At 36.8% G+C, this 27,385-nt stretch overlaps 1 protein-coding gene across 2 annotated transcripts; it reads right to left on the reverse strand.

Annotated features, from left to right (window-relative positions):
* Positions 1 to 1,770: 1,770 nt before the first annotated feature.
* ANKEF1 (ankyrin repeat and EF-hand domain containing 1) lies at positions 1,771 to 27,325 on the reverse strand. Of its 2 annotated transcripts, XM_012455430.3 has the most exons (10): positions 27,300 to 27,325; positions 22,213 to 22,602; positions 17,531 to 17,730; positions 16,326 to 16,475; positions 15,175 to 15,298; positions 10,635 to 11,457; positions 8,937 to 9,163; positions 7,568 to 7,728; positions 6,210 to 6,347; positions 1,771 to 3,399 (listed from the first exon to the last, which is right to left on the reverse strand). In XM_012455430.3, exons 2-10 carry the CDS (start codon positions 22,556 to 22,558, stop codon positions 3,241 to 3,243), a joined length of 2,328 nt encoding a protein of 775 aa, XP_012310853.3. In that variant the 5' UTR covers positions 22,559 to 22,602; positions 27,300 to 27,325; the 3' UTR covers positions 1,771 to 3,240. The 2 variants fall into 2 exon arrangements, with proteins under 2 accessions (XP_012310853.3, XP_012310854.3); XM_012455431.3 differs by lacking the exon at positions 27,300 to 27,325 and having other exon boundaries at positions 22,213 to 22,633.
* Between the last annotated feature and the right edge of the window lie 60 nt (positions 27,326 to 27,385).

Here is a 27,385-nt window from a genome sequence, read left to right on the forward strand (position 1 = left end):
TGTAAACACAATGACTTTTTTAAAAGATACATGGGTTTTCAGGTGAACAAACAGGAGATAAAAATACATGTGATAATGTTTATCTATACAGGTATAAATGGTCTTTAAATTTCCTTCAGGACCATAAAACACTTGTGGAGAAGAGATTTGGGGTAGGATTATTTGTGTTCTAGAAGCAGATGAAACCTGAAGGGAATTTATGGCAGCCTTATTTTCTAGAAGTTACTGCTTGTAGTCAGATAAGCAAAGGTGTGAGAAGGCTTTTCTTTCCTTGCATATGGTATGTTAAATCTCAAATGTCTTTGGCTTAAAATAATCTTTATATCAACTCGGGAGTTCTGAGTTGGTCCCCACACATATACAATTCCCATTAAATAAAAAGGGAATTCATGAGTCTACACTGATTTGAATACATAAATCAATGAGGAAGAAAGAAAGCTCTGCCCAACAGCAGAAGGCTAAATAAGAAATGGAAATAATGATAAAATGTAGAAATTATTTTACTGCAACTGATACTGTAATAATTATTTTAGGCAAGAATCATCCACAGATGGTAAAATTAGTAGGTGAAAGTATAAAAGTAAAAGCGAATTTCCATAGTTTCAAAGTACCTATCCATAAGCTATTCATTACGTATAAGGAAAACTACTAGCGAGTTAGGGGTACTGACTCTCCTTGCAGTCAAAAGTCCATGTATAAGGTTTGCCTCCCAAAACGTTAGCTACTAATAGCTTACTATTGACTATAAGCCTTACTGATAGCATAATCAGTCAATTAACACATAGTCAGTATGTTATATATATTGTATTCTTACAATAAAGTTGAGAAAAGACAACATTTGAACTCGACACAACAGCAACAGGAGGTGGCTATGAAATTATTACAGTTGTACAGTATGTACTACAGTTAATTTTATGCAGTTATGATTTGTTACTGCATCTTTACTTTTATTTGCATTTCTCTCAACTGCAAATGCAGTTAAAGTTTACAAAGTTTACATCATGTATCAACTTCATGTGCTCCTGATATGATGTACTGAGAAGGGTGCAGTGACATCTGTAGCACTGCCCCCAAAGCATCACCTGAATCTATTCTTGAAGACATATAAGACAAACCAAAGTTGAGAGACATTTTATGGGATAACTGGCTTGTGTTCTTATATACTGTCATAAACAAATAAACAGGCAAAGAAAAATAGACTTTTCTAAGCTAAAAGAGACTAAAGAGATGAGACAAGTGAATGTATTTTATGACCTGGGAGTACAAAGGAAATTATTGAGACAGATAGCAAAATCTGAATAAAGTTTATAGATTAAATAGTTCATTTAAGTGTTAATTTCCTTATTTTGCCAATGGTAATATTGTTATGCAAAAGAACACTGTGATTTTAGGAAATACACAATGAAATATTTAGTGGGGAAGAACATCAAGTCTTCAACTGACAAACAATTGGGGAAGAAAATTAAACATACACACACATATATGTAGAGGGAGAAAGATATAAACTAATGTGGTAAGTGGTTAACATTTAGGTAATCTGGGTAAAGGGCATATAGGAGTTCTTTGTAAAATTATTGCAACTTTCCATAAATATGAAACTAAGTCAAAAGAAAAATAACAAAAAACGAAAACAAAACCTTACATAACAGACAAAATGTAGTTGTAATAGCAAATCTCCTGGCTCCAAATGGCAATGCTTGTAAGCAACCCCTGTTCAGGTCTGTCTCCTCCAAAGAGGTGGACATGGTTACCTGCTTCACTCACTCTCTTCTCCTCCATGACTGGCTCCTGTGAAAGGTTCCTCCAAGGTTGGAAAGAGAGGGAGGAGGTTAGAGGAAAGGGGTTTAATCCATATGTGACTGACAAATTGTAATCTGGAGTTAGTGCCTTCTGGTAAGACAGATTCTAAAGTGACTTCTTTTTTTTGTCAGTGGGACATTGGTTATTTTTGGAGCTCCTGTTTAGTACCCACTGCATTTCCTGGTGTGAGTAATGCCTCAGCTAGCTTTTTATTCCGGAGTACACCTCCAGAGATAGTCAATTTTATGTCTCAACTTGGCTAGGTTATAGTAAGCAGTAACTCAATCAAATACTAATCTTAGGTGTTGTGGTGAAGGAATTGTGTATATGCAACCAACGCTGACTTTATGTAAAGGAGATTGTCTTAGATAATTTAGATGGACCTGATCCCATCAGTCACTTTAACAACAGTTGAAATTTTGACAATCGTAATCTGATTAGGTAAATGGATGCCTTTTCTTTTAGGAAACACATACTGAAGTATTTAGGGATATGAACAAAACTGAGGTTTCTGTGATGAAGAAGAAATTCCACTTGTGGACTTCACGGACAGCTCCTGCATGTTTCCAGCCTGTACTTCCTGACAGCCTACCCTACAAATTTAGCACTTGACCATCCAGGCCCCAAAATTATGTAAACCAACTCTTTGCAATAAATCTCTTCATCTATCTATCTTTCGATCTATCAATCAATCATCTATCTGTCTCTCTGTCTGTCTGCCAGTTAGTCTGTCTTTCTAGCTAGCTAGCTATCAGGTTGAAGCAAAAGTAATTGTGATTTTTGCTGCAATTAAAGGTAATGGTAAAAATTGCACTTACTTTTGCACCAACCTAATATCTGTTAATCTAGGGCTAGGGCTATGTATCTGGGGCTAGGGCTTTTAATAGCTAGGGCTGTTGAAAGTCTATTCAACCCAAGGTATCTGATACACAAACTTTATAATAGCATGTGAGAAATAAACTCCTTCCTTAAAAGATTAAATGTTGCTTCTTTTTCTAAAACCTAAATTGTTTTCATCAATTTCCACTAGAAATGTATATTTAATAAGCAGGCTTGGCACAGTAGCTCGGACCTATAATCCCAGCACTTTGGGCAGCCAAGTTGGGAGGATTTCTTGAGCTCAGGAGTTTGAGACCAGCATCATGGTGTAGACCTGGTAAATCTTTTGACAGGAATGTTTATAACCCACATGCCATGTATTTCACTACCTTCATAAAGGGGATTGGGGATTTATCCAGAATGACATAGCACTCATCTCAAAATAACATACACCTTTTCTCTAGACAGCTCAGAATACTTATAGTTGTTAAAGCAAGAAGAAATATTTGGTAACAAGTTCTTGGTGTATAGATTGCTTTGGCTTTGATGGAAATCTCTACTTTCTCCAAAGATAGGTCCCTGGGTCCCAAAGCATTTATCCCAAGAAGTAACTGCTGTGACTTAGGTCTTCAAGGCAGCTTCCATTGCTCGAACTTTTTCTGTGATGTTCTTCTGAAAAGGCATCATAAAATCATGGAAGTCCACTTCATATGTAAACCTCTCCCGCCGTAGTTCCCTCTTCCTGATCAGCTCTGCTGTTGTGGCTTCAGGACTCCAAATCTTAAAAAAAAAAAAAAATAGCCATGTCCAAGCAGATATAAGTATGACAGCCAGTAAATATGCTATTATCCAGACAATTTTCAGTACACAGTTTTAACTTAAAAACTTCTTTATAGTTTTAACTTAAAACTATTAAATTAACTTTTAGACGTGTTTTAACTTCTTCCCCTCTCTCATATGACACCAGTGGTTACATGAGCATCATCACTGTTTCTGATGATGACTGTCTAGACATCTAATGTCAGAAATGTTCTTCAATTACTTCTCTGGCCAGTTATGCTCAGACCAGCTGCTGTTTGTTTTTTAGGATGCCAAAACAGGGAAGCAAAGGAATTAGAAGATCATCTGGGCTTACTACCTATATGTCTTACATAGAAGTAAAAATTATTTTTATAATAGAAGGCGAGGGGAGCTGCTTGTTCAGCATGGTTGGATGGGCAATGAAAAGACAATTATTTTCCCCATAAGATGTCTCCACCTCTTTAGTTGTGGATGTTTTAGGAAGCTGCTGAATAAATCCAGTCTTGTTTGATATGAAACTCCCACGTGAGCTGGTAGTAGTAAGTACAAAGAAGGGTTGGGTCTGTGAAGTACTCCCCCAAAAAAGGTATCCTTAGGACTTGGTGACTAAATAGCTGCAGAACATGCCATTGGTTCACAAAGACTTCAACCTTTCTAGGAAAATGTATATTTCAACACAGAAATAGTAATAGAAAGAGAACCAGATGCCAGGAACTATTAGTTGGGCATACTGAGTTGAAAATAGCAGAACCTGACAAAAGAACATTCGCAAATAGTAACTGTGAAAGACAAATTTTGTAGATTTGTTTGGATATTCTACATAAAAAGCATTTGATAAAAATGACATTATGATACAAAATCAATGTGCAAAAATCACAGGCATTCCTATACACCAATAACAGACTTAAAGAGAGCCAAATCAAGAACGAACTGCCATTCACAATTGCTACAAAGAGAATAAAATACCTGGGAATACAACTAACAAGGAACGTAAAGGACTTCTTCAAGGAGAACTACAAATCACTGCTCAACGAAATAAGAGAGGACACAAACAGATGGAGAAACATTCCATGTTCATGGTTAGGAAGAATTAATATCGTGAAAATGGCCATACTGCCCAAAGTAATTTACAGATTCAACGCTATCCCCATCAAGCTACCAATGACCTTCCTCACAGAACTGGAAAAAACCACCTTAAACTTAATATGGAACCAAAAGAGAGCCCGCATAGCCAAGTCAATTCTAAGCAAAAAGAACAAAGCAGGAGGCATCACACTACCGGACTTCAAACTATACTACAAGGCTACAGTAATCAAAACAGCATGGTACTGGTACCAAAACAGAGATATAGACCAATGGAACAGAACAGAGACGTCAGAGGCGACACAACATATCTACAACCACCTGATCTTTGACAAACCTGAAAAAAACAATCAATGGGGAAAGGATTCCATGTTCAATAAGTGGTGTTGGGAAAACTGGCTAGCCATATGCAGAAAGCAGAAACTGGACCCCTTCCTGACACCTTACACTAAAATTGACTCCAGATGGATTAAAGACTTAAACATAAGACGTAACACCATAAAAACACTAGAAGGAAACCTAGGCAAAACCATTCAGGACATAGGCGTAGGCAAGGACTTTATGACCAAAACACCAAAAGCATTGGCAACAAAAGCCAAAATAGACAAATGGGACCTAATCAAACTCCACAGCTTTTGCACGGCAAAAGAAACAGTCAATAGAGTGAATCGGCAACCAACAGAATGGGAAAAAATTTTTGCAGCCTACCCGTCTGACAAAGGGCTGATATCCAGAATTTACAATGAACTAAAAAAGATTTACAAGAAAAAAACAAACAAGCCCATTCAAAAATGGGCGAAGGATATGAACAGATACTTTACAAAAGAAGACATACATGAGGCCAACAAACATATGAAAAAATGCTCATCATCACTGGTCATTAGAGAAATGCAAATCAAAACTACATTGAGATACCATCTCACGCCAGTTAGAATGGCGATCATTAAAAAATCTGGAGACAACAGATGCTGGAGAGGATGTGGAGAAATAGGAACACTTTTACACTGTTGGTGGGAGTGTAAATTAGTTCAACCACTGTGGAAAACAGTGTGGCGATTCCTCAAGGACCTAGAAATAGAAATTCCATTTGACCCAGCAATCCCATTACTGGGCATATATCCAAAGGATTATAAATCGTTCTACTATAAGGACACATGCACACGAATGTTCATTGCAGCACAGTTTACAATAGCAAAGACCTGGAACCAGCCCAAATGCCCATCGATGATAGACTGGACAGGAAAAATGTGGCACATATACACCATGGAATATTATGCAGCCATTAAAAAGGAGGAGTTCACATCCTTCGTAGGGACATGGATGAACCTGGAAAACATCATTCTCAGCAAACTGACACAAGAACACAAAATCAAACACCGCATGTTCTCACTCATAGGCGGGTGTTGAACAAGGAGAACACATGGACACAGGGAGGGGAGCACTATACACGGGGGTCTGTTGGGGGGGAGGGGGGATAGTGGGGGGGGTGGGGAGTTGGGGAGGGATAGCATGGGGAGAAATGCCAGATATAGGTGAAGGGGAGGGAGGCAGCAAATCATACTGCCAGGTGTGCACCTGTGCAACAACCTTGCATGTTATTCACATGTACCCCAAAACCTAAAATGCAATTAAAAAAAAAAAAAAAAAAAAAAAAAATGACATTATGAGCTTCTACCTTGCTATGAAGATCCTTTCAAAGCACTTACCCTCCGTGGAATAAATGTGATATCTACTTTCTTGGTATAACCACTGGTAATCAATGAATTGAGATGAACCACACTATCCCTTGGCATTTTCTTTCCCTCTGATATGGTTGGTACAGCATAAATTGATGACAGTGGTTTCTGGAAACAACACCAAAAATCATAAATTGCAAAAATCTATATTCACTTTCTAATATTATTTGCTGTTTCACATCTTACTCTGAAGCCAGAAAAAAACTAAAAATGCTACCGTGCAAGTTATAATTTGAGATAAAATGGTATATTATTATAACTTCGAAGATGGGGAGAGATAGTTTGCCTTATTTAACTTTAATTAGAAGTATTGGTAGAAAATAACATAAGTCTTTGAGATACCCATCCTTGATCTGTGGCCACTCATTAATCAGAAGGATGGAATCCTACTAAATAATGGTGCATAAAGGAAGAACTTTAGTTCACTGATCCTCCTTTAGTTGACTGATCCACCTTTTGTCATCCTAACATCCTCCATATTTATAACTCTGCTGTCTGTCTATTCTATAATCCTTTCATCCTATCTACTCCTTACCCTACATTTCCCCAACCTTTTCCAATTTGATGACACTAAACCTTTTCCTTCTTGACTTTCATTTCTTGTCCTGTGTCAGCCAAGTGTCTCCAGTAAATCTGCTTCCTTAAAAAAAAGCATCCAACCTAGAGACACACTTAGGGGTTCCCTGCTAATGGTAAAGTCTTGATGTCTCAGTAACTCCCATGAGCAACAACTTCAACTTTCTGCTGCAGTTTAGAAGGTCTTAAGCCACTCTGGATTACCAGAAATGTTTAAAACCTTCTACAATCATTTTGCAGAACAGTCTAGCTACAATGGTTCCATATCCCAGAATTCAGTGGTAAAATTCCTGGGGTTAGGCGGCAGGTAGGGGGAAGGGTTATGGTAGGCAATGAAAGGGGATATGGTGGACCAAAATGAAGAAAAAATCATGCTTTGTTTCAGTCCAAATAAGGATTAGCCTCCTTCCCTATTTGGACCATCTCATCAAATCTGTATAATTCAGGATCAAATACAAACATATATAATACAAATTTTGGGTTGCATTTTCAACATTCTAATTGTATTTGGATGAACCCATTTGGTTTTTGTATGGTTTCTCTTTGCAGTGAGTACTTTTTAGGCTCTTCAGTGATAGGAATTTGATTAGATATTTCTTTAAAAGTACTACATAATAATGGTACTGAAAGGATGCACTGCATATTATCTTGCCCATGTTGTACAACAATATATAAATAGTGCTGCTGGCTTCCCCAAAACAGATTTTTAAAGAGTTTCAATTGCTAATGGGTAATCAACCTTTTTTTCTTACCTCTTCTTTCTTAATTTCAGGGCCTTCAGTCTTCAGTATAGGAGTCTTGCCTTTTAGTTTTTGAGTTTCTGCTGATTTTTGCAAGTTATCTAGCTTTTCTTTAATCAGACCAATTATTCTATAATCAGCATATGCCTTTGCAACGTCCATGGCAGTATGCCCTGTTGAAACAAATATAAACTCAGAGTAACTATAAACATATTAGTGATAAACCATGTAGAAAAATATCTCAGCACATCAGCTCTAAGCCTGCCCTAATAAAGGTGATTCCTATAGCAAATGATATCTATATGGAAGTCCACAGAGCTAGGTCAGATATTCTCTATGGTAGCCCCAGCTCTAAAATCCCACAATGTATAGTGCCATTTAAATACACAAAATTATTTTTTCTTAGTTTTTTGACTATGTTTCTTAAAGGAGTGACAGGAAATATTAGATTACATTTTACATATCAAATTGCTTGTTCTCTCCCCACATTGTGTGAATTTCCTTCTGTGTGATAGTTTTGCATTATCTTCCCCTTTCCTTGATGTAAGGAGGTAAATTCCAAAAGGCCTGGGGAAGCTGATGGCTGGGCATTATGTTACCCATAATATCATCAGGCAGGACAGGTACAGTAGTACCTATGAGTCAGAGGCCACCTGAACCAACCAGAGGTACAATGCCCACTCAGAGTCAAAGCAAGCAATGACTTCCAAAATAGGAAAATGATACTTCCAAACCAGAGCTCAAATATATTCAAATGACTTTAAAATTTTTCCTGTATGGTATTTATGGTAAATACAAGGCCATGTATTTACTTCCTAGAGTCAGGGAAGCCTCAATTCAGGAATTACTTTGTCCAGCTTTAAGAAATCCAAATTCTATAGAGTCTGAGTCTTTAGAGTACGCCATTATTAGGAATTAACAGTAATAACAGTGTAATAATTCAACGTGTGATCTGCAAACTGGCGCAAGTTCACAAATAGTTACTGATCCATAGTAAAGTAACTACAGAAAATAAGTGTTTATAAATGCTTATAGCAACTTAATATAATTTTTTGTCATTAAAATTTAAAGATTAAAGAGAAGATTTGGCCTTGTATTTTGTTTTTTTTCTTTTATTTTTCTAATAAATCATTTTTATTGTATTTTACAAAAGTATTTCAGTCCATGAAAGATTGCAAACATAAAGAAATGGCCCTCCAACACCAGTGAGTTGAGAGGTATTTGGTATAAGACAAACTTCCGTAACATTTAACTCAGGCTTGTGTTTGCACCAGGAACCCAGGGGACAATGCAAGCCTATGAGAATAGAATCAGAAGGGGCTTACAAGCTAACATAAATTCTCCTTTTCTAACCCTAATCATCAATAATATGAACACATACCTTTTCTATTTTCCAGCTGGAATTTAGCACCAATATCAAGTAGGTATTTCACAGTATCCAGTCTACAGCTTTCAATGGCTCTACTTAAAGGAGTTGAGTTGTTGATTGAAACTGCATCTATTAAAGCCCCAGATTTAACAAGAAGCTCAACAATGTCTTGTTGGCCTGCATGGCATGCAAAATGAAGTGGAGTCCACAGAAAATTATCTGCTGCATTAACATTGGCTCTATAAAATAAGATAGATGCACAAACTAAAAATACTGGTTGTTCCAAGGACTGGACACTGAAAAAGCAAAGTAAGATTTCATAGAGTTCTATCAAGTTGTTAAACTGTAAACTCTGTACCATAATTTTTCTTCAAACCTCTTTGTTCTGCATTATTTGAGAGTTTTAACTTCCTTTGTGTATATCTACATTAAAAGGCACTTTAGATTCTAGGGATTACAATTTTGCAAAGGTTAAAGTCAAGGAAAATTATAAACTAGATCCAATGAAGATAAAAGCTGACGGGGCATATAAAAGTTATATTATTCCATTTTGTGTCTACTTTCTCCTCACGTAATACATTTTTAAATGAAACTTCATTGTTAAAATTCTAAATATTACCATGTATTATTTAAAATTTTAGTCCTGTTTAGAAATTCACTGTCCAGAAGTTCATGTTCTCATTAGTTGCTCTCTTGATAATATAAAATTTGAGTCTTTCTTTAACATTAAAGTACCAGTAAGATTAATACTTTATTTCTCAAGTATGCAATTACTGTGTTAGTAAGTGCTTTACATGTTTTAACTCATTTAATCTTCAACTAATCTTGTGGCATGAATCTCACTACAGTCTCATTATGTAAATACACAAGAAAACTGAGGCACAAAAATGTTAAGAAACTCACCCCAGGTAATACAACCATGGAAGAAGAAGGAATTAAACCTGAGTGATTGTTGTAGTCTAAAAAGTTAATTATTATAAATATGTCATGTATTGATAGTTTAAACATATTTACATGACAAGGAAAAAGACTGCCCCACTCTGGAGGAGGGCAGCAAGTTTTAGGACCAAAACATGTTATTATAGCCACCATTCCACTTGTTTGAAGTTGTTGAGATCCCCAAAATAGAGGCAGATTAAAAAGTGACTTCACATCTTCTAGGTGAAGCTCTGAGACAGGACTGAGCTGTGCTGCCACTGACAGAAGGCCAGTAGTAATCAGAAGACTCCATTAACCCCGAGTAAACACTGCCTTTCACTTTGTGCATAATTGGCAAAATATCCTTGTGTACACACAATCCTATGCTCCCATTATCCTGGTTTCCCATGTAAGATCTATAGGCCTAATTAATTTATTACAGGCTTTAATAAAGGGGCTTAGAATTTAACATAAATTCTCCTTTTCTAACCCTGACCATCAGTAATATGATACCTTTTATAGGGCATTTTATAGACTTTAAAGCCTATAATATATCAGCATTTTTAATAAAGCATTAATAGCATTCTTTAATGAAGCCTATAAGTTAATTATTATAGCCTTAATAAAAGGCTTTTATATATTAAAGCCTTAATTCATTATAGACTTTAATAAAGTAGCAATTTTCTATGTTACAAAAATTCTGGAATTAAATGTTTCTTAATGTCTTCCTTTTACTTCTTTGAAATGTGAAGACTCATGAAAATTTAAACCACACTCCACTGAGATGCATACCCTTTTTCAAGAAGAAACTTGACCACATCTATGTTTCCACTTGCACACGCCGTCATTAGTGGAGTTTTGTAATAATTATCCTTCATATCCACAGGTATTCCTGATTCAAAGGCCTTTTTCAGAGAAGCCAGATCCCCTGCCTTGGTGATAATATTAATGTTTGAAAATGCCTTCTCTGAATCATCAATGTACCAAGCAGAGTCATCCTGAATGGGATGTTCTGGGGGATGATCTCTGTTAAACCGGCTGCTATCAGTGGCATTCTTGTAGGTCTCAATCATGTAATACGGTGGCCCACCATCCTCCCGGCGTGGAAATGCGTTGTCAGGAATGACACAGATTGGAAGGGGTAAGACAAATTTACCTTTCTTTCCTTTTTTGCCCATCCTTTTTTTCTTTTTCTTAGGTCCATAGGATCCTAAAACAAAAGACTTGTTTAAATATCTGGTTCCTTTAAAGAATTCATTAATGTTGACTCCTCCTCCCCGGATTTTCTCGTGAAGTTGGGCGATGTCAGCCAGCTGCTCTGAGCTTGCATAATCTTGCCTTTCCTCCAACACCATCACGAAGTCATTCTTGCTGACGCTCCCATCGCCCCTGTCAACAGCAGAAAAGGCTTCCCGGAGGAAAGCCTCACGTTCCACGGACCAATCATGCAGTCTAAGGGCCCAGAGTGGATTTGGATTTTTGGCTCCTGGCCTGGCTAGTTTATTAGCAATTCTCTCTGCTCGGTGTATTTCTTTGCTTGCTGCTTTGAAGCCGCCTTCCTTAGCCACAGCCCTGGGCGTTTTATGATCTAAATTCTTCCATTTCAGGTCACATCCTAAAACATAAAGCATCATAATTATGAATGGTGCCAAGGCATCTGCATGGCTAATAAGTGACATTCATCCAACTGTTTTCTTAATTTCTTGTGATTTGTCAAAAATGTGTCCCCAAATTATATGTGTATAAAGATGCATACATTTTGCTTTATAATTACAAAATTGAGCTGTGATTTTTTTCTGTGAGCATCACTTTGGTGAATTCTGAAGAACATAAGTTAACAATTTATAATAGGATTAGAACATTTATCCTTAGCGATATTTGAAACACATACCATATCGGTAGACTTGCTCAGGGGACTTCAGGCCAATAGGAAAAGATCAAGGATGCATTTGAATTTGGAAAGAAGCTGGATTCAAATAGCTTACCTAGGACCTTATGAACTCAGATCTGAAAAGCAGCAGAATACACATGTCCTTTTGAATGATTTAGATTGTAAATCTGTGTACAAACTTAAAGTCTATTTTTTCTGTATTCTTCATTAAATAATGTAATTTATACTAATCTGCTGTTTTGTGGTACGGCCATGTGAACAACCTTCACAGAGGAAAAAGTAATTTGTAATTCAATCTGAGGAGTTCAGCATTATATTTATGTATGTGCAAGTTAGACATTAAAATTCATTTTCTTTTTTGGTCAGTTATTTAACAAAATGATGAGACCAACATTATTTGTAAATATTCACCAAAGAAATAAACTTTTTTGAACATGTTAGGGAATCCATTTAGCGCTACCAAAAAGGCTGTGTTGTCTATAAGTGTTTTGAGACATTAAAAATCCATTGTATGTGTAAGTAAGGCTTTGCAGAAGTAGTCAGACTATGTTTTTCAGGATTAATACTTTCCTTGGTATTGTAAAAAATTAAAATTTTATACTATGGATAAAAAAACCAAGAATGAATAAAATGAATAAGACCTACTATCTGATAGCAAAACAGGGTGACTATAATCAATAATAATTATACATTTTTAAATAGCAAAAAGAGTGTAACTGGATTGTTTGTAACACAAAGAATACATGCTTGCAGGGATTGATACCCCAGGCTCCAGAATGTGATTATTAAGCATTGTATGCCTGTATCAAAACATTTAACATACTCCACAAATATATATACTATTCACAAAAAGATAAAAATTAAAAAACAAAAAATCTATTTTACTACACACACATACACACACACACTTTTTATACTAAGGCTGATAATTTTACCAGTAATAGAAAAACTAAAAAAGGCTATTGAGACAATAAAGATTCCAAAATTTCTCTATTGGACAGTTATAAGAACAGTGACTTGATAGCATAATTCCATAGCATAGTAATTCCACAGTTAATTCCATAGTAATTCTGATATGCTGTTTTTACTTAGCTATTTTTTTCTTATTCAGGGTTTCTGGGGGTTTTTGCTCCCACTTCTCAAGCCACTTCTTCTGTGTTCACTCAGCACTAAGGACCAAAGGATTTTCATCCTGCTTTAGCTCATCCTCTGCAGCTTCCAGCTTCCTCCTGGTTAGAAACCTCCATGTGTATAAAAGAAGACTCCAACATCCCAGTTTAAAGAGCTAAAGGAAGTTTTTCTGTCCTTTTGACTTGGAGCTTCCTGTCTCCTCTTTTATGATTAGTAAATAAAGATCCATTCATTCTCTGTGAGATTTATGCTCCTCTGTGGTAAAGATGTTCAACTTTCAGCTCGCTGGTGCTGCAGAACTCAGGGAGTTGAGGGCCCAGGAAGAGGAGGAGGACTCCCCGAGCTCCCCTCCTCTGCCCTTGGATGTGGCTCTCACGTGCTTACAGGGGGAGTCATAAATTACTCCAGCAGGAGGATGAGAGGCCAAAAGAGGACCATCAAGAGGAAATGTGAGAAATGAATCCAACCAGCACAAGTGGTTTACAATTAAGTACAGAAGAGACTAAACCTAGGGAGCTTATTCAGAAACAAGCATTTTATTGCCAAGGGTTTCTTGCTGCTCTGACTGCCTTAGATATAAGTTTCTAAAGGTGGAAATGTAACTGACAACACTTCTGCTGTGAAACTGGGTCACCCACACAGGTTCTGGTGACGTGTTAATATTTCCAAACACACAGAGAACTCAGAACATTTTCAAACATTTGCTTTAAAATAGCCTCATGGCTTATTCTTCTAGGAAAGTGGATCTTTTCTGCATCATTGAGTTAGCCCTTTTTGCATGACCCAGGCTCTGGTCCTTGGCTTCTCAATGTGCTTTCTGTGACGTTATTCCAGGAATACATAAATGAAAGAGTATGTGTGACATTTGTCCCAATAAGAAATAAGTCAACATATTAAAGTTAGAGAAGCTCGTCTCAACCTGGATGGATCTTTAGTTTTTAGAAACACACGATGTTAACTGAAATGCCAAAATAAACTGCTAATAGTGACAGATTTGAAAACAAAACCAATAAGACTGTTTGAAAGAACCAAAATTGCATTTGATATATTTTTTTCTCATTTGCAAAAGGGTTTATTATATTGGGGGCACAGGAAAGTATACATTTATAAAAGTAAAAATGGATCTGTTCTTATGCTATTATAGTTATGTGGGCATGTTAGTCTTATAATTTTAGTGACTTCTAAAATTTTGTGTCTATGTGGAAGACAGAAAAATAAAACACTTTCTTTGCTCTATTATAGACTTGTTAGACTTTAAGTTTTTGCCTATTTCTCATAAACTCGAAAAAATACCTATAGTTCTGCAAAATGCAGTTCTATCGATAACAGTTAAAAAGCTTTTAGTGTGCAATTAATTAGCATGTAATTAACAAAAAATTAATTCATATCCTTAAATGTAATTAACTAATATCTTCATTTTAAGAAACTCATTAAGCTATAGATGATATAGTTCATATTTCTAAATTAATACTTAAAAACTACAGGAAAATAAAAAATTAAAAATTTTGCTTGCGTTTCAAATTTTCCATGAAAGTTTTCATTTCATGTTTTCCCTCAAATTATTTTCCCCATAACTGCAAATTATCCAGAAAAGTTATCTTTGTATTTGATATAATAGAATATTTTTTAAAATAAAATAATTAAAAATTCAGATGAAAGCAAATGGTTTTCAGTGTATGTCCTTTTTTAGATTGATGTTGGCATTTTTAAAATAAGGAATTTAATCAGGTTTTTTTTTTTTTTTTTTTTTTGACAGAGTCTCACTCTGTCCACCAGGCTGGAGTGCAGTGGTGCAATCTTGGCTTACTGCAACCTCTACCTCCCAGGTTCATGTGATTCTCATGCCTCAGTCCCCCAAGTAACTGGGACTACAGGTGCCATCACCACACCCAGCAAATTTTTTTTGCACTGTTAGTGGACGTGGGGTTATGTCATGTTGGCCAAGCTGGTCTTGAACTCCTGATGCCTGCCTCAGCCTCCCAAAGTGCTAGGATCACAGGCATGAGCCACCACAACCTGCCCTCAACCGTAAGTATTTTAATAATTAGTTGGCTCAGGAACAATCCCCTTTAGGTTTTAACAATAACCTAAACATTTTGGAGAAATGGGTTTTCATCACTTTTAAGACCAGATTCATGATTTAACAGAGGGGTAGTATAAGAAATAATTTTCAACTTTCTTTCTACATATGGGTGAAATTTTGCTGTAGAAAAAATAAGCCACTGACAAGTGATAGGCCCAAAGTCTCTGCTAGTCTATGACATGAGTAAATCATAAATACTTTAAGCACAAAATGCTAGACAATTTTACCTCGTTGAGCTATATATTTACAGCAATCTGCAAAACCACCCATGGCAGCATAATGAAGTGGTGTGTTCCCATTTAACGAAATCAGTCCCATGTTTCCGTTGTAGGCAAAAAGAAGCTTCAATATCTGTAAAATAAATAGTGGATATTGTGGAGGAATAGAAATGTACATTTATTACATAAAGACTGGCAACTAGACCTGTGCTACCCAGTATATTATCAGTTAGCCATGCATGACTATGGAACATTCAAATTGAAATCAACTAAATTGAAAATATTTAAGTTTCATTCGTTTGTTTCACTAGCCACGTTTAAAGTACTCAAAAGCCACATGGACACAGTGTTGCACTGTGTTGTATAGCACAAATACAGAATATGTCCATCATCACCAAAAGTTCTATTAAATAGCATTGATCTGGAGCATAGAAAACTCTATACTTAGACGCGGCACTACCATTTTTGTTACTGTAGGTAATTTAAGAAAGCATGAAAGCATGGAAAACAGCATCCAGGGGGAAATTCTTCACCGAATGTGGTTTCTATTTTTGTGTACACTTTTATTGCTGGGAAAATAGTGATATAAAGAAGACAACTATGTTAAAACTCGAAGAAAATTAAGAAATTTCAGATGAATTTCAGAATTTAAAAAAATAGTACTAATTCCTATTTTGTTTCTGCAATGTTACTATATCAAGAGATATTCTTTGCTCTATGTTTAGGTAATCAGAATACTTGAGTTTAACATTCAGGTATATCATTATCTAATACACACAAGCATCATGGACATAAGAGTATAAGGGTACTGTTCTCCCATAATTAGATCGTGTCATATTTTAAAGATCCTAGTATGTATTGAAGGCGTAAAATACGGTAGTCCCAGGTGGCAGAAATTTTAAATTATTATCATCAAGTGCACAGCAAAAATACTATTAACAGTATTAAATAAGTAAATTTGCAAACACATAAAACTAAATAAAGAGATAAAGTTTTAAAAAATATAATTTTAGAATAATTTAGGGAAATCAAGATGAAAACAACATAGACAACTCAGAAAAAAGTCTGCCTTAGTGTACTCTAGATGACACATAAACATTTTGAGAAAAGGGACAGAAAAGTTTTAGCAACAAATTTTAAAGCAAGGAATTGATTATTACATCGAAAAAGCCTCCTTTAGCAGCAAAATGAGCGGCGTGATGCCTGTCATTGTCAAATGTATTCACTTCACCTCCTCTTTCCAATATGCCTCGAACTATTTCCACTACCCCTTCTCTTGACGCTTCCATTAAAGCCGTGCGGCCTGTGGACTGGACATTAAAACAGATGAGATGCTGTTTATACCCATCATATTAAGTCACAGAATCAGTACAAATACAGTCAGAATCCATTTAACCTTAGCTTTACACTTACAAGTTAAGTTCTCTACATTTCTCTTATTACAAAGAGGAAAAATTAATCAAGTACAATGGGTCAATATCTAAAACATAGAATTCTAAAATCAGAGTCAAGGTCACACTGCATGCCCCTGTGAGAATATCGTGCTAAAAATGTATTTCTTGCAAATACAGCAGAACAAAAAGGGAAAAAAAGAGATAAAATATCAATACCTAACATAAAATTAGGTCACCAGTGTTTTCTAATGAGAAGAAAAACTATTTTTAGTGTCAAGAAAGAGCAATTAAAAGAAAACTTAATAAAATTAGCCAAATAAGGAGAGTGAACAAAATTGATGTAAGAAACAGCAGAAGTAGGCTGGGCATGCCTATAATCCCATCACTTTGGAAGGCTGAGGCGGGTGGATTACTTGAGGCCAGGAGTTTGTAATCTGCCTGGCCAATATGGTAAAACCGTGTCTCTACTAAAAATACAAAAAAAAAAAAAATTAGTGGGGAGTGGTGGCATGCACCTGTAATCCCAGCTACTCTGGAGGCTGAGGCAGGAGAATTGCTTGAACTGGGGAGGCAGAGATTTCAGTGAGCCAAGATTGGACCACTGCACTCCAGCCAAGCAATGGAGTGAGACCCTGTCTCCAAAAAAAAAGAAAAAAGGAACAGCAGAACTATATGTTTTCTTTCCAAAAAGATATATCCTATTAGGTATCAGCCATGCCTTATTTACTATTCCCTATAATGACACTTTGATATTATGCATAATAAATACCAAGTTTTCAAACATAATTAGGAAACAGACTGTAGAATCATAGCAATATGAAGATAATAAAGGTGCACCCTCTTGAAGCATTTTGAATCAAAATGAACAGTCTATAAGCTAATAGGATTATGTCATCATATTTAAATGCAAAGATTATATACTATGCTGTAATTGAAACAAGAAATATTTGTATTCACAAGAATAGCCATACTGAATTGATTGCATTGGGATTGGCTCCTTTTTCCAAAAGTGTCAGGCATACATCTTTAACATCACGTGCTTCTTCACAAGCTCTAAGGAATATTGGCTTTCCTTCATAGGTAGAATTGTTGAAATCTGCACCATGTTCAAGGGCAATCAGAGCACAGCGATAATGCCGTTTAGTTGGTAAAATGCAGTAAAACAAAACGCCTGCAGAGAAATAAAATCCCCAGAGAGCATTTAATTAACAATCTATATATATTTGACAGAAAGGAAAGTAGAATTCTTAAAAATCCATATTTAGCTAGTTATTAAAAATTATTAAATATTTTTAATAAGCTAGTTATTAAAAATTATTAAAAATCCATATTTAGCATATCTGCCTTGGTTTCCTCTCTGAAACCAACTGAAACACCGAGACAGAAAACAAAAAAACCAACATCCTTAATTCCTGACATACTTAGAAAATAGTCACAGCCACATGTGATAGGACCTGGCTTATGAAAGAAATGGAGCGTTGATAGGTGAACCCTGTTGACACTGAGTATTTGGTACCTTGCAATATGTACCCTGAGTGTCCCTTGCTGGAATGCACGGGGGTATGTGCGCTAAAGAGCTACTGGCAAGTCCCCAGGTCCCCTCTAAAACTGCAGAATGGCAAAAGAGATGGTACTGGGTGATGAAATGTGTGTAGACTGGTCATGTTTGTAAGAAGCAGGCTGTCGGTATAGCAGTAAAGAGATGAAAAATTAGATGGCAAGTGTCTCTGCCGCATTTTGGCAAATCATTTTGTTCCACTGGAGAAAGCAAAATGCTAAATCCCTACACCCAAGACCTGTAACATACAGGCCATCCATATAATCCATGTCAAAAGCATACTACACATCAGGGTTACTGTTATAAACCCAGGGCAGAGTGTCGCTAAGAAAAATCTAGGTAAACAACAATCAGACTCCAAACTGACTATGTAATGAGCTCATTCCAAAAAGGGGCTTCATTTAAAGAATAACCAAAAGAGAAAGCAGTATGCAAACTATTAAAAAAAAATACTGCAAGGAAAACAGGAAACTGATAATGAAAGCCAAGCAAAAAAGATACACACTAGAAGCTATCCCAGTGAAAATCATTGGCTGATTCATTTCCATGATAGCAAAGAAACTAAATATAACTTGTTCTAAAATAAAAGTGCAAAGATAGACCTGAATCTTAAGATTAAAAGGGCATGTTGGGTCCTAGGAAAAGTTGATTAAGAATAGTCAACAAGGCATGCCTGGGTAAAGCTAGGCAAAGAAAGTGACTTGTGAGAATCCATGCAAAAATTCAACTAATCTATAAAAAGGAATACTCGAGCTGCCCTCAAAAATTTATCACAACAACATTCAATACTACGGTATAATTAAAGGATCTCTACACTATACTTGGTGAAAAAACAGGGAATTTTATACCCAATCAAGACTTTATTCATATATAAAAGCAACAGACACATATAATCTTAAGGATGTAAGAAATCAGGGATATAAGCCCAAAGAAGTGAGTTAAACTACTTGATTGCAAAAGTGAGTCTTCCAGAGACCAATAGAGAATATGTCACTAAAAAAAGTGATAAATACTGAATCTCTTTAGCCATAGAACCAAAGCTAAGTCACCGTAGTAATTTTAGATAGAGAAAAGAATATTGCAATTCATAATAATGTAAAAATAATGTAATTTAACAAAAATGTAGAGAGAAGGGAGGAAAGAATAGTATAAGCATTTGATGTTCTCATTTTTGGGGGCTGAAGACTGAGATATTATTTAAAGCAGGTAAGTAGATAAAAGACAGGTACTTATTTAAAAGTATACAGGGAATCATTGAAAGAACTAAGTAATTATAATTAACTATAAAATTGGATGGTAGAAGGGAAGTAGTAGAGGTAAGAGGAAGGGTTATTGTACTAATCTTATCTAATTTGTACTATTGTACTAATATTACTAATCAGAGTACAGAATCAGTGAATACTGTTTAAGATGCTAACTCAATAAATAGGTTTAAGGGCATACGAAGTATCAAGCTAACCATTAAAAGAATGAAAAACATCCCATCAATTTTAGAAAATATACTTGTAAACATATAAAGAAAAATACACATATACAGCAAAATAAAACAAATATATGGACCATATATGACAATAATTTCACATATATTTTTATGTATTATATTATGCACAATATAAAATAAATGACATTTCTGAAGCCAAACCTATGGGAAATCTAGATAGCTATAAATTGCATAAATTCTACCATTAAAAAAAATAAAATGTATATGAAAATCAAAACTTAAATATATTTTATATAAACTGATATACCTAAAATAGAGTTACTCAGAGTAGTTAAAAAAAAAAAAAAAAGACGGTTAAGGATATTACTGAAAAGAGAAAGTCAAAGACAAAGACATAGAAGGCAAGAACAGACCAACAGTAACAACGAAAACAACAACAAAACAACCTAAGCATGATACCCGAGGAGGCTGAATCCATTACACAAGGTCCAGAGCCACTTATGAAATGACTATTTCATAATGATGGCACGTGCAACACACAGTTAAAGTCTATCTGGGTTGACTCTTTAAGCCACAAAGAACACGAATCAACATTCCTCAACTGAAGGAAAAACAAGATTGAAAAATATTGTACCTTATCATAGAACTGGCATACTGCATTGAGGACTTAGTAGACATTCCTATAAAGAGGAAAACTAATGGAATGGGTGCTATAAGGAACTACTATAGCTTACCTTTTAAGGAGAATAATTCTACACTGTAATTAATTCCCTAGGACAACATACAAGAAAGAATGTATTGGCTTAGAGCTTTACCTTCTCCACATTCTGTAAAATTGTTCAAAGAGAAAGTGCAGCTTAAGCCTATGTCATGTCTCACATCCTGAAGATACACTTAGCCATTTAAATGTTTGCTTATCCTTTAGAAACGATGTACAGTGAGTCAAACATTAGTCACCAGAAAATAGGATGTCAATGGCAGAGGGTGTACTGTGGAATAAGCAAAGCAGTTTGGCCAGTGGCAGCCAAACGGAGGGATGCACAAGGTGAGTGAGGCTCACTGATGTGGAGAAAAGACAAGGTACACTGTACAATGGGCAGTATCTTGAGTTATGCAGTGAAGGCTGTAGGCAGCTATCCTAACAAGCTTACATGTGAAACAAGATTTTACATATGTTTCTTTGTACAGTTTCAGTTCTGCCTATGAGATTTGTTTCCTCTAGCCAAATGCCTGTTGCATTTGCTGCAAGTATTTACTTGACCTTGTTTCCAATTTTACCTTCTTTAAAAAATTTTTACACTTCTACATTTTTATGCTATAGAATTTCTGTCTTTGTGATTTATCTCTCTGTGTCAAACTCAGTAAGTTAAACTTTTCTCTATTATAGTGTTTCCCAAAAGTTAGTCCACAAAACTCCAGGCATACAAAATGCCATCAAAAAACTATTTTATGGTCAAATAAATAAGGAAAATGTCACCATTTTCGAGCCAACAATGTGAAAGATACAAGCCTAAAATGTTTCTCTAATGAATGTGACAGTGGAACCAATTTCTCATGTAGTACTTCTCAACATCCTGGCAATTCAGTGGTCCATGGAATACACTTTGAAGAATGGTATTCTACAGAGCTTTGAGAGGCTACCGTTTTTTCAGGATTTACTATTTCAAAACACATTTGGCTCCTGAATGCATCTGAAGTTTATTTTGTTATGTGGTACTATTAAATATGTAATTATCCCTTTTCTTTGTCCTCTTTTGTTTTAAGCAAGTAACTGTATCAAACACCAAGTCTGGGGAGAGTTAGAAAGTAGATTTTGCTCTGGTCAGTAAACATTAACATTATAAAATGAGATTCATTCCTCCAATGCAGGGCTGATGTTAATGGCTTTGCATCGGCAGCAACTCAAGACAACTGCTTAAACTTACTAGTTTACATTAAGTTTATTGGTAATTATCTCAGTTATTTTTATGAGATTGTGTCAATTTTTGCCTGAACCTCAAGTTATTTGGGCAAGAAGTTCTCAGACCATGGTCTTGAGATGATGGGATTACAGGTGTGGAAGTGCAGCTCTTTCACCTGAATAATGGTTGAAAGGTCATGTCTAAAGTTTGAAGTAAGTTGTATTTCCAAATACATTTTTAGACAATCCTAGAAAGTTGGAGCTTATGCCAGAATTGACTTTAATCCTTTCCAGTTTCCAGGTGCAAGTCCTTCCTACATCAGACTGCTACTGAGGGGATCAAAATCCTTTTGGAGTCCTACGTGTAGTGATGCCTGAGATTCTAAAATGTAAAAAAAAAAAAAGAATAAGAAATGTTCTACCTCATCTTCGTTTTAAACAAGAGTTTATATTTTACAATGAATGATCAGTGTACATAATGTTCAAAATTCTCCACATTTAAAAGAAACCACCAAACACAAATTAATCTAATTATATGAGCAAGCTCTAATAACTGATTTCCCTAAGATAGAGCAATCTCATTTTCAAATCATGAGGAGGCAGTAGCTTTAAGTATAATAGTGAGAATTTAGCCTTTCACTTAAAACCATAAGTAATTCACTTCTAAAGTTGGAAAACAAAAAAGTCCATGTTATTCATTTCTGGCTACAAAGTGAATTGCAAACTGCTGTAGAGGATGCTGGGATTTTTTTACCTTTTCCTTCATTATCAACTATAGTCATATCAGCCTTTGCCTTTGCCAGTATTTCCATTGACAATTCATGGCCCAGTTCTGCAGCCCTCATGGTGGGAGTACAGCCCATTCGGTCTTGCACATCAGGGTGAGCACCAAGGTCAAGGAGAAAGCTGACCATATCAGTATCGTTGGAAACCGAGGCTAAGTGCAAAGCACTAAGTCCATCAACGGGGTCTGTAAAATTGATTAGTTCAGGGTATCCAAGTTTGGTCAGCTTCTCTATCTGCTTCTTGTCTTTGTTCCGCACACATTGAAGAACTTTGTAGATCTGTAAATTTTCAAGTCTCTTATCTGCTAAAGCCATGCCTGACTAGCTCCTTGAAAACGCTTTCTGGACCAAAACTAAAACTGAAGCAACAAAAAAGAAAAATAATCAGTTAATTTTATCATCTTCATTTTGATTAAATAACAGTATCTTGGAACTTCCTTAAGAACAGAGATTGTTTTTTATGAAATGTTCAGAAAGCAGGATTTGCACATAAATACAAAAAATATTGAGTAGGCATAAAGTTAAAACAGTTCAAAACAAATCTTCCATTATAATGATAAATAGTTTGCCAGGTGGTTTTCTTATTATCTCATTTAAACTTTCCTCCTCACCACACTTTCCCATTTTACCATGAAGAAGCTGAGGTTAGCTAAATTGCCATGGCAAGGGGTTGAGTTCCCATATTATCTGCATGGTTTCATATCAGCACAATATAGAGATCATACAGGTTTTAATAGTCTTAAGGTGTTATAAAAACATGTAATTTTGAGTTGTTCTTTGTAAAAAGAAATCTACTGGGCTTTGTAACATATCAAAGATGTGATGAGTAATTTCTGTGTCATCTTAAGTGGGAAAGACGTAGTTAAATGGCTGCAAGACAATTGTAAATCTTCAAAAACAATCCCCCTGTTAAATTGTGATGGGCATTCTAGTATGTAATTTTACTTCTTTTTATGGAAAAATAATCTTTTGGATTGAATAGCAGGCCATGCTAGGTATGCCCAGTTGTTTTTCTTTCTTCATTTCTTATGAGAAAAGAATTCCATTATCACACAGGGAATCCTATCCAGTTTGTTTGGATGGGGATGTCCCTTCTGTCCCCTACCAGAGGAATGGGTCTGTAACCTAGGCTTGGCCTTTTTGAAGGAACCGTCCCTCTCCAGGTACACTGAAGCTCAACCATATATGTATAAAAGACATCAACCAATTAGCAGCCCATCTTCCAGAACTATGAGGGAAGACGATTCTGCTTAAATTATTAAATAGTATGATGTGAGGCTGGGGCTACAGGTAGCTCTCCTGGCTGACATAGAGAGAGTCCATTCTTGGAAGATGGAGAGAGACTAAGACTGCTGACATTAATTGCAACATGGATTCCATGGTGCCAGAAGCCATTATGTCCTCTCCCTGTCATCTTATTTTGGCATAAGCTAGTCAGCTGGGTTTCTAATATTTGCAATGAAAAGATTCCATCTTACTACAAAAGCTGAAACCATGCACCATTTTTCTCTACCACAAGCCTGCTCCCCCACCTACATTCTCTATGGCAGTGAGCTCTCTCTCCTTTAAATTGTGTCTCTCTAGGAACCATAACATCTCCATTGCCTGCTTCCATCCAACACCACTGCCCACTCCTTCTGAGCCTCCTTTGCTGACTCCCCGTTTCAAGAAGCCTAATTGTTGGGTGGCCAGGGCTAGGTCCTCAAGACTCTTTTCTGTCCTCACACACTCCCCTGGTATCTCGCCTTATCTCATGACCCTCAACCCTCAGCCCAATTTTCATCTTCTAATTGTTCACTCTCAAATTGACACAGCCATCTCTGATTCTCCCCAAGGCACAAACATATATCCACCAGCCTACTCTTCTTTCTCCCTTGGATGTTTAACAGGCATCTGAAATGTAACATGGTCAAAGCACGACTGTTCATATCATCTGATCTTCTCCATTTCTCCCCATTTCTGATAATGGCATCACCATCCATCTACCTACTCAGATTAAAACACTAGGATTTACCCTTCATTCTTTTTTTCCCCTACAGACCCCCTCAGTCTTCACATTCAGCAGCCATTGCTGTCAACTTCACCTCCAGCGTGTATCCTGACCATCCCCATGCTACTCTCCTAAGCCAAATCATTCACCTCACTGCTTCCACAACAGCCCCCTCTAGTTATTCTCTAGACATTTGCCAGAAAAATCTTTTAAACACGTAGTTCAGATAAAATCAGACAAGCTTACAGTCCCTAACATTTTAGTGTAGTTTTAAACAGAAAGTGTGTGTTGAACACCCAAATAAACACCACTAAAATTCTATCATTAATGGTTTCCTTGCTTTATCCCATCTTTATCTCTCTATCCTTTAATCCACCTTATCTTTTAATCTGTTTCAAAGTAAATTGCAGGCATATTCCAACACATATATCCTTAACTGGAGTTCGAATATTTATTTTGTATTTCTTTTTTATTTTCTTGTCTTTTGAATACACAATGAAACATACAAGTGTTAAATGTACAAATGCATATAGTTGTGAGTTTTGACAAATGTATACACTTGTGTAATCCAAACCCCTATTAGGATACAGAATATTTCCTTCATGCTAGAACGTTCTCTCCAAGTTATCGTTTAAAAACATTTCAATAGCTCTCCGTTGTAAAATGAATAAATCCAAATTGCTCACTACAATCTCTTAAAGACACTTTCCCTACCTCTCTTCACCCCAGTCTCTCCTGACTTAGTCATCTCCAGCCACACTGGCCTTTTGTTTATGAATAAAAGCTCATTCCTGCTTCTGGAAGTTTGTACTTCTTTCTTCTGCCTAGAGAGCTCTTCGTTCAGAGTTTACACTGATTGGTGTTTCTCACCACTCCAATTCCAACCACCATGCTATCTTTTCCTCTTGTTTTATTTTCTCTAAAGCACTTATTGTCTAAAAACATTTTGTTCAGATAGAGAGATGTTTAATTTCTGCATTGTGTGTCTCCTCCACTAGAATACAGTCTTTATGAAACAGAAGCTTTATATTATAATTGCCATTGTTTCCCTATCACCTTGAAGCTAACACATGAGGCATTCAGTAAAAGTTTGCTCAAAAAATGATGACTGAAAGTTAACAGAATTGAGGGAAAGGAATAAAGGAAAACTCCTAACTTTCTGGCTTGAACAACTAGATACCTGTTTCTGAGATGGGGCACTTAGAATGAGGTCCAGACTGGGTGGGTAGTGTAGATCATTAATCTTTGGGCATTCAGAGTTAAAACCTATGAGGCAATAAGGTACATATTTCAGGAGGCCAGGAGAGAGATCTAGGCCTGGTCTATAGGGAATTATGACAATTTTGGTGGTTGCAGAACAAGCCAAGACAAGAAGTCAAGGAGAGAGACTACCAATATCAAATGCACGCTGTTGTCTCATTCTTTCTCCTACTCTTCTGCCTGCCTTTTCTCTGTGCTTCCTTCTTTACTGCTGGGACATGAGCCATCATATGGCTTGTGGCTTCAATATCCTGTTTGCTATAGCCCCTCTTTTGCTTTTTCTTTTTTTTTAAGACGGAGTTTCCCTCTGTCGCCCAGGCTGGAGTGCAGTGGCATGATATTGGCAACCTCCACCTCCTGGGTTCACGTGATTCTCCTGACTCAGCCTCCTGAATAGCTGGGATTAGGGGTGCCCACCACCACACCCAGCTAATTTTTTGTATTTTTAGTAGAGACAGAGTTTTACCATGTTGGCTAGGCTGGTCTCAAACTCCTGATCTCAGGTGATCTACCCACCTCGGCCTCCTAAAGTGCTGTGCTGGGATTACAGGCGTGAGCCACTGCACCCAGCCTCTTTTGCCTTTAATCTGTTTATAACATGTGCTGGACTAGGGAACCAGTAACACAGCTTGTTAGAATCAACAGCTGAGGCTGCCTCAGTCATCCACTTGGCCTTTGCTGCATAGCTTGGTGACATTCACCTTAGCTGCTATTTATGGCTTGCTTTATTATTATCAGCCATATTCCGATTAGGTGCAGTGTCATCATACTGCATATGTACATGTGTCATCTGTGGAATAGGACAAGATGCTCTTACATAGGTAATGACTGCACTGAATCAATGCCACCTGATTGGTGTCAACAGGAACTTCCTAATCAGGGACTTCAGTGTTCCCTCTGTTAGCATCCATCCCTAGTCGAGAATTAATTGGCACCTACGATGATGAATTCGGCAGTCCAAGGGACAGTTTCCTGTGGACTGCCTCCCCCAATTGCTGGGGAGAGGGTAGCACCCTGTGTAGTGTCCTTTATAATCAACTGCAAAGACTGACCAAGAGCTAACCCCACTGCAGGAAATCACACAAGTGTCGCTCTCGGGTCCTGGGTTCGTTGTAAATTGAGCAGCATATAGGATCACTCTGGAGGGCCTCCACATATAAGCACACCTGCCCTTTTCCCCAGCATGACCCTGGGCCACCTTAGACACATCTAACCATCTACAGTGACAATCTCAAAGGGGAGTGGAATAGAGCAGAATGTCTTGACTTAAGGTCCATGTTCAGGGTCTGAATACTCTGAAATTACATGAAAATCTGTGGGAATGTTTGTGTGTTCAAAGAGGGCTGTGCGACAAGGGAGGATGATTAGAGAGAGGAATGGAGGAAGACAAGCTTGGTACAGTGGTGGAAGTGTGGGGTTTGAGGTGGGGAAATCTGTTGTGATCCTCCCTTCCCTGTATCATTATTTACACAAACTAGCTGGATAAATATGGACAGGCTACCTACCTAGTTTGTACCTCAGTTTCTGCATCTGTGAAATGGGAATAGCAACGGTGACCACTTCCTGGGTCTATGTGAAAAGGAAATGAGATAATTCTTGTAAAGTATTTAGCAAAGTCCCTCAATATAGACTCCTTAGGAACATCAAACTTTTGTGGGTTTCAGCTCACCCGCGGTGTGACCGAGAGTTTACATTTTGGGGGTTCTCTACTGTGCTTTCCACTTTTTAGTCTCCAGAAAAATCCGAAGAGAGGAGTGGAACAGGTAGAGACGTAACGTCAAAGGAAAGGCCAGGTGTCACGCTCACCTCTTAGGCGTCCGGGCGATCAGGAGTCACGGATCTCTGGGCATCTATGCGCCTGGGCCTGCAGGGGGCGACCGGGGCTGCTCCTG

Source organism: Aotus nancymaae, unplaced genomic scaffold, assembly GCF_030222135.1.
Source record: "Aotus nancymaae isolate 86718 unplaced genomic scaffold, 86718_ANA_hifiasm-v0.15.2.pri h1tg000029l, whole genome shotgun sequence".
NCBI classification, from domain to species: Eukaryota; Metazoa; Chordata; class Mammalia; order Primates; family Aotidae; genus Aotus; species Aotus nancymaae.

Excerpts from the sequence above, each read along its gene's own strand:
- ANKEF1 (XM_012455430.3), bottom strand. The coding sequence starts at position 22,558 with ATGGCTTTAGCAGATAAGAGACTTGAAAATTTACAGATCTACAAAGTT. Across the intron at positions 16,476-17,530 it reads ATCCCAATGCAATCAATTCA|TCCACAGGCCGCACGGCTTT; the intron begins GTATGGCTATTC and ends TTTAATGTCCAG. Across the intron at positions 15,299-16,325 it reads CTAAAGGAGGCTTTTTCGAT|ATATTGAAGCTTCTTTTTGC; the intron begins GTAATAATCAAT and ends TTTATTTTACAG.